Source organism: Podarcis gaigeae, assembly GCF_964106915.1.
Source record: "Podarcis gaigeae genome assembly, chromosome: 2".
In the NCBI taxonomy this organism is placed as follows: domain Eukaryota; kingdom Metazoa; phylum Chordata; class Lepidosauria; order Squamata; family Lacertidae; genus Podarcis; species Podarcis gaigeae.
Window position 1 is genome coordinate 96,588,329 of NC_139679.1, and position 12,409 is coordinate 96,600,737.

Consider the following 12,409-nt stretch of genomic DNA (forward strand, 5'->3'; position numbering starts at 1 on the left):
AAAGATTTGATATATTTGTTTGTTGGTGTTGGTGTATCTAAAATGAAAACTTAATAAAAAGCATATTCAAAAACAAAACAACAAAACACTTTCATGTCTTATATTTCAGGTAACGACTAAAATCAAGAATTAGGTCCCATTTTAAAAGGGAGTATCTGGATAGGAAAATTTTATGTTTGCATACACATAGGCACCCTGATTATTGGAAGACTTAATTTTCTTTCCTAGGGAAAAAAAGAGGCTATTCAAATATGAGGTTTGCTCAAAAGTTCATTTAATTACACGGTAAGCCTAAAATTGCATATGACTTAGAAATGCACTGTAATCATCTCCTTAGGAGCTATAAAAATTTGGTGCACTTGTCAAATACAAATATACAAGACACTTAAGTAGCATGACACTGATTGCAATTCCTTATAGACATACCTTATGCAACTATACATACACAAAGCAATTAGCATTTTTTGCTTTCCACTGAAATCTGTATCGTTTTTCCACATGCAATCATATAGCTACATAAGACCAGTGTTCTAATGGAATGATCAACCTTGGCAGAATTTTTTTTAAAACACCTTGAATATTTCAGTTCTGCTCAACTACTATTCTTGAGTAAATTATTTCAAATAATTTGTGCTTACAAAGTTTATGCTAGACTTCATGACTGGACTTCCCAATTCCGAAGCATATCACTCAAAAGTCCTATGGACTGTAGGGGTTATTTTTATGTCAAGTGTTGAGGCAGCACAGTTATTAAGGTGTTGTGTTTTACACCAGGGAAAATGGGAAGGCGGGAGTTTTTGCTTGGCAAACCTCCATCAACTCGTACTTGGGCGTTTGGAATCCAGCGAGGTCATAGAGTCTAGCTGAGTATACTAAAGCAACTGGAGGAATGCCACCCAGATCAAGGTAGCTAGTTATGCACTAGCTTAATGCTAAATAGCTTCTTTTGCCCTCGACAGGATCTCTTGACCTTGAATAGCCAAACCCTTTGAGATAAGGTTTGGGCAGTTGCTGAAATCATAAGCATATTTGCAGCTTGACAGCACAATTAGGCACATCTAAGCTTGAAAACAAGAACCACGCCTAATTCTGCCCAAGACTGGACAGTGGTTCCAACTGAATTAAATCTGCATACATAAGGATGCTTAGGATTGTACGTTTAATTATTTCCACAGGTAAGATTTAAAGAGTGCAAGGCTATATTATATTGTTTGCGCCACATGCTAGCATGCTGGTTTGTCTTTTTTTGCACCTGGGGGTGTGCAGTGTGAATGTATAAAGTAAGGCTATTGATCTGTCTAGCCTCGTGCCCCCTATTCTGACTGACAGTTCTTAAAGGCGTCACCTGTGATCCTTTTAACTTAAGATGCGGGGAGATGATCGTGAGATATTCTGCACATAAAATATGTGCTCACCACTGAGCACTTAGCATTTTGCTGCTCACTCACTGACTGCATTTAATGCACAGTGAGCTCATCATATCATGAACGGCTCATGGGTAGGTAGGTGGTGAATCAATCAGACTGTGGCTTCATCACAAGCCCATCCAGAACAAGGTTGGAATAGATGGATGCATTTGCTGCAAATATTTTAAAACTGTGACCTTTTCTGGATTGGTTTAGTAAGCATTCTGATGACACCTCCTCCTTCTAAATCACAATAGGTGGAAAATACTCTTCTGGCAATATTATTCTAGTTCAGAATATAGTAATACTACATGGGGATGAGGAAGAAGTTTATACAGTTGTACCTTGGTTCTCTAACGCTTTGTGACCTGAACATTTTGGCTCCTGAACACCGCAAACCCAGAAGTGTGTGTTTCGGTTTGCAAACGTTTTTCAGTAGCTGAACGCCCAACGCAGCTTCCGATTGAGTGCAGGAAGCTCCTACAGCCAATCGGACGCCATGCCTAGTTTTTGAACGTTTTCGGAAGTCGAACGGGTTTCCGGAATGGTTTCCGTTCGAGAACTAAGGTACAACTGTATATGTCCAGTATTTTATAATAAGTGAAGCATTTTTCAAAGAAATCAGCAATGAGTTTGGCATATTAATAAAAGTCTTTCAAAAACAAACTATTGTTAAAAACGGAAATGTGATATAGTGCCATAAATTGCAGCAAAGTATAAATTACTATGCGAAAAAGTAAACATTTATATAATTGTTTTTTTTAATATATATATAAAAAACTCCTTAAGAACTTTAGCGGCTACACCCTCCCAACCCAAATAAAATGCATATGGAAAACAATTTCTTTTGCATAATTTCATTAATATTGTGCAGCATGGTTTTTAATGTTAAACCAAATCCTTCATATACCAAAGGCAGACATTGGAGAAAATATGCTTCCTTGTAAAAAACAAACAAACAAAAAAATACAAAACAACATTGCAGCTTCTGAAAAACTACCATGCACCAGGAGTGAGAATGCTTTCTTTTGCAACAGGGGCAGGGGACTTGTTGCCAGCCAGATATTGGTGGCTCCAGCTCCAATCAGCCCCAGCCAGCATTATCAATGGTCAGGGATAATGGGAGTTGTAGTCCAACGATTTCTGGAGGGTCACACCCATCCCTGTTCCACACCCAACTCAAGACCTTTGCTTCCTTCATTTACTTTACCATAATCATGAAATTGGAACTCGATATTTGAATACACGAAAATGACTTAAACGTTTGACTCTGAAAGCAGAAGGCCTATGACCAGCATTCGTTACCGAATTTCAGCAGAAGTTTCATACCTGTCCTCCTCTCCAGAGTCCGAGATCAGATTACCACACACATTTATCAGACTGGCCTGAATCAAATGCTAGGTTTGTGTATGTAGCAGTTACTTGTACTGCACTTCTCCCTCTGTGTTGTAGACCATTTTACCTGAAACATGGTAGGCTTCAGAATTTTCAGAACACACTGAAGATCTTTTCAGAGCTTGAAACATGAACATGCTCTCAGGTGTCACACAGAAATCTTAAAAGATACGTAGGGTGACAGGAACCCTTTCACAAAGAAACTGCACATAATCAGAATTTGTTCTGAAACCATACGCTACATCGGACATCTCTAAAAGACACCTGCTTAGTAACCTGAGGTTGTATTCCATGTAGCGCTATGGTGAACGTTCCAACGCTGGAAGGATTTTTCATTGCATGATGGAACATTGTCTACCCAAATCTGTTCTGAAGGGCTCTTCAACCTTCAGGAGGTTTGGGGGCGGCACAGAGTATGCATGGGGGTGGCTGAGGGGAGAATTACAGCAGACATTCTGTCAGCTCTTCAAATTCTACAGGTGGAACAGTACAATCCCATTTCTGTCAAAGACAGCATTCTGCGTTTTCACACAGGAATGGGGCTGTTATTGCACTCCAAGCCTTCACTTCTGCTTCCTAAGTACAGCTGTATTCACCTGTTGCCAAGAAGGTGAGGCACAATCTGTCACAGACATAAGCGTGCTGAAGCCCATCGAGATTAATGAATGTAGGAACACTTAACTCTGTGTTGCGTCATGACCAAAGAGTCCCATGTCGCCTTAACAACTAGCTAATCAGACTGCCCATTTGGTCCTTTATATACAATCTTACCTACATGTGGCAAGCAAATAGCACCAACAGTGCCTGCTATTCTCATTAGTGGTGTAAACACTGGCAGGGAGAGAAAGTAAGTTATTATTTCTCCCACGGGAGGCAATAAATACTATGAAATGATAAGAGATGGTGCTGGAATAACACTGCTACTTATTATAACAGTGTCATATACTGCACTATCAACACTGTTCATTCATTTACTGTTGGTGCTGTAGTCATAGAAATGCTCCTCTTTGCACCATTGAAGTTTGCATCGGCTAGTGCAGGTGGTTGAGCCAGAGACTTACCAATGCTGGTGATGCTTTAAACAAAATGGCTGCATATATGTGACCCTGAAAATGGCTTGCTCACCTTCTCCAAGTCTGAATGAGCCTTGAGATGTGCATGGGCAGGGCGGCAATGCCGACTGACTAGCTGTACTGTACTGTGCCACTGCAGCAACTTCCACATGGACAACACTTTGTATAGATGAATCTATTCTACTGCCTTTTTATTCTACCATTTGTTCTCATTTGTTACCCACACACAGGAACTTCCTACACAGGATCCCCTGTGGTAAGAAAGAACAGTGGAGCAGCTCCTTATTTATTTTGTGTAGCAAAAGTCATTAACAGTTTTCTGTGCATGGAAGACGGCTGCTAAATCAGAATGCTTGTATTCAAAACCAATGAGACACTATATATTTATACAGTACCCATAATATACTTTTGAGGACAAATGTATCTCTGGGGGAGTGGGGTCTTGGGCATGACAAAAGCAACCACAAGCAGGTGGTCTTGGCCTCTCTAACTTGGTGCCATAGCAATTAGTAGGCATTTGCTATTAGCAGCAGAAAAACAGATCCAAGTCCTCAGGCCTAGACAAGTATGAAATCTACTTACAGCTTACTTTAAAAAACCCAAAAGGCAAAATCATCAGCCTGTTTCAAGATCTGTTACTAACCTAACATCTCTCCCACTCCACCCCTAATTTTTGTACAGTTCATAAACTGCCCCTTATACAGCCACACTGAATTTCAAATGCACAGGAGTTGAGCAAGGGTTTTATGCATCTTCAATTCACCCATTGAGGCTTGCAGAGAAGATGTTCCAAGTGACTACAATCTACCAAGTGCACTTCTGCAGCAGCAAGTTCCCCTGTTGCTGTAGAGAAGATAGATAGCTCTGTCTCACATATAACAGTGCAATGTAAACGTATAGCCAGGATGAATTTCCCTCAGTTTAATGTTCAGCTCAAAGGAAGCAGCCTACACACTGATCCTAATTAATGCTCAGTTGATAGATTGCTGTTATGGTATGGTTATTGCCGCAAAACTGTTTCCCTGTAGCTGGCTCTGGTGCTAGTCTGTTAACTTAACAAACTTTTGCATTTCATGGGTACTTCCTACACTAGCTTTGGTAACCACAATAGAGGAAAGATGTTTGTGATGGAAGCATCAAGGTCCAAAATACTGATAAGATCTAGGACAAGCATGAGGAACCTTTGGCTCTCCAGATCTTCCTGAACCAAAACTCCCTTCAGCCCCAGCAAGCATGGCCAATGGTCAGGGATGATGGGAGTTGTGGTTCAGCAACATCTGCAGGGCCAAAGGTCCCCCACATCAGTTTTAGGAAGTAAAGAGATAAGAGCAACGAGTTCATTATGTTAGGAAAAGTTAATGCATTTCCTTCCTCTGCCACTGTAAAACTTGTGATACCTGTAAACATAGTCAACAGAATTTCTTTCAAGTAAAAGTAATGACTTTGAGGAAGAAAGTGACCTTCTCACAGAAATTCAGGGTTCACCCAGTATCTGTCTCTACCTACCTCAAGGCATTCATTTTCCTGGGCAGCTGAAATTTAATTTTTTCTACCTCATAAACATTAAAATTTAGTTGTATGTTCTGAAATGGGACACGTCCAGACTCCATGCTTTAGCAATCAATTGCAGAAAAATCCCGACATCTTCCAGTGAAATTCCTAGACTTTCACCCATGTCCACTCTCATTATCATCAACCTCGTGAACTGTATGTATACACCATTAAAACCAAACCAATAAACTAACACCCCAACTGGCACTTTTGCTCAAGCTGCAAACTGTCTGACAGCACAGGCCTATACATGCCTACTCTGAAGTAAGCCCCACTGAGTTAGGTTGGACTTGCTCCCAGGGAAGTGTGTATAGGATTGCAGCCTAAAATAGCCTAATGTCCCTTAGGAGGACTGGATAAGAATATGAAAACTGTATCAAAATATATTGCTGCGCTTATAATCTGAAGTTGGCTCCAACGTTAACGATCACCCGGCTTTCGTAGACTTTCTTCATGGTTCTTTCGATTTGTTTCAGAAAAACCTGAGGAATTCGCCCACATAAAGTGTGTACAGTATCAAGGAATTTTGACTGGAGAGGGTAGTACATTGATTGGAAGAGATTGTCTTCAAAGGGAAACTAAAGAACAAAAGAAAAAGAATTAAAGAAAAAGGATTAAAAGACAGACAAGTGACAATCATTGCTTTGCTGAGTTTTTCCTATAAATTTTAACACGGAGGCAGGGAGTTTGACTGTCAAGACACGCTGTGGTACAATGCAGTGGTAAGCTGATAATATTATATGCTGCTGTTGTGCTCTCCTCTCATGCAACCCTATTCTGTGCAGAGTTACCAGCTCCAAAAGACGGTTTCTCCCCACAAAGCTTCTTGATCAAAATATATGAAACTCTGAACCAAATTGCACTATCTGTCTAATTATCAGTTCTATCAATTCTGACCAATAGTGTACAGGATCTTAGGGAAGAGCCTATCCCAGGATTGTGAAATGCCAGAGATTGAATTTTATACAGACACACACACACACACACACAGAGAGAGAGAGAGAGAGAGAGAGAGAGAGAGAGAGAGAGTGTTTCACAAAGATCTTAACCTGAACATCTTCCCCTCCCCCAAAAAGGTCTCATCCTTCCCACTTTACTACCACAGTACTCAACAATTTGGACAATCTGTTTAAGTTGGTGTGGTGCCATCTCAAGCTACTGCAGATTCTGAACTGAGTTTGGACTTTTTTGGATCTAGGCCTGTGTGTTGAGGCTGGTGAGGCTTACTGGGCTGCACTGCAGCTAGAACATGGGTCTATCTGTACTGGCTCCATTGTGTGTGGGAATAGGTTTAAATACTCAGTTTCCTACTCAGTGAGCTTCAGATCACTATTCCCCTCTCTTACTGGGGAGGGTGGGGCATAGAAAAGAAAAGGCAATAAAGGCAATTTTGTTTGGAAAGTGAGGAGTTAAAGCGACAGAGTTGGTTCCTAGAGAGGAGATTGTGGAGCATGGTGAATGAAATGGCTAGAAGGAAATTTAGAAAAAATGAATGAGCAATCTATACAGGCCATAACCTAGGTGAAACAGAAACATGATCTACATTTGGGGAAGTTACACAACTATTCCACTTAGATAAATAAGGGGTCTTTCAAACTACTGGTGAGGGTGAGGTGGAGAACAGAACCTGAGCAGGGGGGAAACATAAAGAAGATGCTTTGTTAATGATGTTTAACCAAGTACACACACACACACACACACACACACATAAGTGTTGCTATTCCACAACAAACTGCCTGCTGTGAAAACAGGCCCATCACACAGGGTTGTGTTGTGAGGCTAAAATAGTGGGGGAAGAAACCGTTTATGCTGCTTTGAGCTCTTTGCAGGAAAACAGAAATGCAAGGCATAAGGTAATACAACTAGATGCACCGTATCACATGTAAGAACATGGCATGAGACTGTCTCCCTGGGCGGGGCAACACTTACATCACGTATCACTTCATAGAGTGCTTTGAAAGTAGGCTGTTTGTCATCGTGGTAGACACCTCTGTTCCCATGTAGAATAGAAACGCCTTCTTCCTCTGCTCCTTTACAGTTACTGCCATACATGCAATGATCTGGTCGATAGTTCCATTGGCAAGGAAACAGATAGAGACACTCTAGAAAGCCCAATTTGAGCAAAGAAGGGGGGGGGGGAGAATGACAACAATTACTAATCAACATCTAGAAATTGGCAAAAAACACAAAACCTTCAAAATGTTACCAGAAATTCTGAAATAAGGAAAGCTACACAATCTGGAAACGAATCATGTGTCTGCTATTCCAGGCACGTCCAACAGGTAGGTCGTGATCACTGGATGTCTCTGGTAGATCACTGGCTCCCCCCAAAGCAGCTCAAGAAGTTTGGCTCCCCTAAAAAAAGCTCAACATTTTTGCCCTGCACCCCCAAAAGATGGGGCTTTCCTCCACCCCTAAAAAGCCCTACAACTTTGACCTGAACCCTTAAAAATGGGCCTTCCTGAAAAAAGCTCAATAATTTTGACTTGACCCCCCAAAAAGGGGGTAGATCACTTCCTGGCCCTACTCACACAGCAAGATGGTCATTCCAGGGCCCTTCCTTCCTCTATAGTACCATGGCAATATTTTGCCTTTGGGCTTGAGCCATGCAACAGCTAACAGCTCACAGCATGGTTATAGCTACCATGCAGAGAATGCATGAAGTGGGTGAGGGGGGGTTTATTTATTTATTTAATTTATTTAATTATTTAATGCAAGTGATTGTCTATCACTTTCCATCAATAAAACAATCACAATCTGTTCTCATCCACAGGATTGGCAGCACAGGCCAATGAGGCAGAGTCTATACACACCACCCTGTCACATATTCCAACGAGACATAATAATAATAATAATAATAATAATACATAATAATAATATACACATGTCTATAATATAGAGTCTGTGCACCGTGTACCTGGATTAAAGTAAAAAATTATGTTGAGCAAGTCCTGGTCTCCCCATGTTATGTAGTTTTTGTACTTTTGGTATAAAGGGTACAACATCTCCTCCCATGTCAAGCCTGTCGGTATCATGCTGTTCTGAAAGGCAGGAATAAACGATAAAGAAAGAAAAGTAGAAACCAGCAGAAATCACAGCAGGAGGAAGGCGTAGCAGTGCTGAGCAGCAACCTTTTTCACTGTTCCTGGAACCAAACAGCACAGAAAGGAAAAATTGCCCTTCATGCTGGAACAGGGAGCCAGCGAAGGGGAACCGTGTAGACTGCCAGCATGCAAGCTCTCCCTTCAGATAATGTGATTCCATATCCTCAACTGACCATTCATTTGGCTGACCCTGAGAGGCCCTCAAATCCAAAAGCGCTCAGAAGCGTGGATTCGAACCTCCTTTTTCTGTGCCCCAAGTGGTATCATGATTCGCATGCATGCAATTAAATAAAACATGAAGCAACAGAGCTTGAACACAATACACTTGCTTACTCTTATTATGTCAACATTTGCATTTACCATTTCATAGAGAAGAAAGTTGGCTCAAAGCCAGAGAGGCTCAGCAGGTGGTCCCTACTGGGTCCTGGAAAAAGCCTCCAGAGCAGCTCTGCTATTTTACTGTAGCTTTAATCATTTTACAGGAAGATGCCATAGCTCAGTGGCAAAACATGTACTTTTCATGAAGGGCTAGATTTAATCTCGCATCTCCAGTTGAAAGAACTGAATAGGGGGTGTTATGAAAGGTCACTGCTAGTCTGAGCAAATACTGGATTTAGAAGTGTAAAGTTGGGAGGGTCATCTAGTCAATAATAAGAATAAGAATAATTTATTTATTTATACCCCGCCCATCTGGCTGGGCTTACCCAGCCACTCTGGGCGGCTTCCATCAAAATATTAAAATACCACAATAAATAAAACATTAAAAGCCTCCCTAAATGCAAGAATCTCAGCTAAAGCTGCTATGACAGATGGCTACCCAACCTCTGCTTTAAAATCTCCAAGGAAGGAGAGTCCACCACTTTTCCAAGGGAGTCTGTTCCCCACTTGATCCTGATGGACAAACAGCTTGACCTGGTATAAGGCAGGTTCCTATGATCCCCAGTACTAAGGTCACATCTGAGGATTCTGCAATCTTTTGGTGGACGGTTTGCATCCATGGATGAAACCTGAAGTCCTCTGAGATGATGGTAGGAACATTGCCTGAAGAATATGCAGAGTTGTATGCAACTAAGTCATTGCACACATGGAACGACTTCCAAGACCGTGACTTCCTCCCTCTCCCACTGCACTGTGCCCCAAGCTGCCCCAGAGGTTTGGGGAACCCTAGATTAGATTTGGAGGGTGAGGTGCAGAAGGGAGCAGAGGGAGGGGAAGTTCGGTGGCACGCTCAGAAATCACCACGCATGCAACAATTTAATTGGATAGTGCCCATTCTTAATCCAGCGGGCAGGAAGATGTGAAATGCACCAGCAGTAGTGACAAAGGCGCACCAGTGATGTCCTCAGTGTGACAGCATTTGAAGACCTACAGTGACAAGCCTCTCAAGTTAACTAACATTTGGGTATGCTACTCTGGGCCAATTTGAGAAGCCAGTGGACTGATTCTGTCAGTCAAAGCACATTCCTCGGAAAACAGCAGTCCAAGCTGGTTTTTCAATCAGTGGGAAATCATTTGTATAAAACCGTGAGGAGGTTTTATACACGTAGGAGTGGAAACCAATCTGTTAAGTAGTGGGTGAACATATCAGACGACACAGCGATTCTTCAAACAGCTCTTGTTTATTCACAGGCCAGAACAGAACTGAACTGAAGGGTTCAGTCAGCCTGCTTATATAGAGCTCCAGTACAATGTAACAGTAACAATTTTCTAAAACTATCCAATCACTGAACGTCACTTTCGATCCCTTATTTGCATAACTATCTACAGTATCCCCCTGCTGGCCCAGGGTGAGAACTTCAGTACATAACACAATCCCCAGTTGACGTGGGAGAGAAAAGTGTTTCTGAAACAAAACAAACAAATCAAAAGCCATTCTTACCTTGAACTGGGCATTCCTAATACGGGTTAAATTCATCAGCATGACTCCAGAATTTACCCCAGTCACTCCGTAATATGGGTGGCGAGCAAACCGACTGTACCAGCCAATCTTTGGTATTTCGTGTTCTGGAGCCATGGCAGCCAGCTGCGTGGAATTGAATGCTCTCAGGAAGCCCCAGATGTCATCAATGGGTCGCAAAAATAGGACATCTGTGTCCACATACAAAAGGGAATCTACATCTTTTAAAATCGTCTTTGGGGTTTTAAGGTAAGGGGTGTAGGGAAAAACAAACAAGCATCAACGTCAGGAAGGCCAAAGAAGACAGATTACAGGCCAAGAACTCATTCACTGTGTATACATGCAAGACACAAAAGAACATACCATTTTGATGTACAGAGACATTCAATATAAATAAGCTCCTCAAGGTCAACTGGATGAAGTGAGCCAACTAGTATGTTCTGGCGCTCAAGAGAATTAGGGAGCATGAGAACATGGTGGAATGAGGGGTTTGCCACAGGGAACGTTCCTTGATTTTCATTTGAAGCATTTCTTATAGTTTGGTTTTAAGAAATAACTAACAAGAAATAATAAAAGTAAATCTCACATCATGAAGCTTCATAGCAACAAAATCAATATAAACAACAAAACACGTTTTTAAAAATTTGCTAAAAGGACAAGACTAGTTTCAGTTTGTACTGACAGACGATGGGGCCAACTCATATAATCAGGTAACAGCTTGGCTGCGCGGTGGGTTTTTAAATGGTGGTCCTCATTTCAGGCAAGGGAAAGACCACCCTATGGAGAGGCACATTTGTGATAAAGATTTTTATATTTTCAGGCTGCCTTCTGATAATTGTCACCACTTGAATTGTCACCACCTGATCGCATGAATTACTCTGAAAAAAGAACCTTCCTAAAGGGCCAGAATCCACTGTGTGGTATGAATGTAGAATTAGCAAAAAAAAGATAATTGTTTGAACATATTCAGAACCCTGGTATGTCTACTCTGACTGGCTGTGGCTTTTCAAAGTAACTTTTGAAGTGCTGGAAATGAGAGATAAGATTGATGCACGAGTTACCTGGATATCTCGAAAGGGATAATAACAATCAGGCTGTTGATTCTTGTTCACAGTGTGCCCTCTTGTGGACGCTTGGCTCTGTACGTATCCATTCATAATTTCAGTAATTGAATTATTAAAAAAAACACACTTGTGTGGGGGTTTCAATATTTCTTCAAAAGCAGCGGAGCGTTCCTTTCCCATTTTACTTTCCTTCTCTCCTAATGATGCAGAAAATCCCTCCCTTTGTTTGCCTTCTTTCCCACAAAACTCTCTTATTCCATGGTCAGCAGAATGGCTCAGGTGTGGGAAGAAACCGTGGTTGAAATTCCCCCTATATGCAGTGCACATGGTGATATTGAGGAAGACTCCCACTCTTCCCCAGACCTGCAATGGGGAGAGTGGATGTACCATGTATATCACCTTGGAAGAAGAGAATGTGACACATAACAAACCTGTGCGCTTTTAAATTGGCATAAAAATAGCATGCCTCAAAGTGCGTGGTCACATTTACTTTGCTAAAAAGACACTCGTGGGACATATTCAGCAGAGGAAAAGCCTTGATTGTCATTAGATTACCCTTGAGGTCTCAGTATTTGAATTTCAAATTTAATAAGAGCATTTTCCACTTCTGCAATTAGGCGCTCAAGATATTATTGCCCAAAGCTTCCAAGCATGAAAGTGGGGGTGGGGCAGGGAGAAAAGGGTTGAAATAAACAAAAATAAGTAACTTTGGCTCTTAAATAAAATTAATATCTGTTTTATTGGAAGATATAGACCAGGCATGTCCAACTCCCAAGAGACTGCAATCTACTCCCAGTATAAAAAACTGGCAGTGACCTATCAATTGTCATTGGAGGGAGGAGGAGTGTGCGTAGGGTAGGTGGATTGCCCAGGGTTGTTGAGTTTTTTTGGGGGGGAGAATGCACAGTGTTTTTAAGTG

General features: G+C 41.5%; 1 protein-coding gene across 2 annotated transcripts in view; it reads right to left on the reverse strand.

The window, feature by feature from the left end:
• Nucleotides 1-257: 257 nt before the first annotated feature.
• The window catches only part of GXYLT2 (glucoside xylosyltransferase 2), a 33,440-nt gene continuing 21,288 nt past the window's right edge, over nt 258-12,409 (reverse strand). For both annotated transcript variants that reach the window (XM_083724745.1, XM_083724744.1), the window contains 4 exons: nt 10,409-10,660; nt 8,343-8,466; nt 7,355-7,527; nt 258-6,003 (listed from right to left, as the gene is read on the reverse strand). In XM_083724745.1, the coding sequence (XP_083580871.1) occupies nt 5,821-6,003; nt 7,355-7,527; nt 8,343-8,466; nt 10,409-10,660 (732 nt within the window). In that variant the 3' untranslated portion in view covers nt 258-5,820. The remainder of the gene's footprint in view (nt 6,004-7,354; nt 7,528-8,342; nt 8,467-10,408; nt 10,661-12,409) is intronic.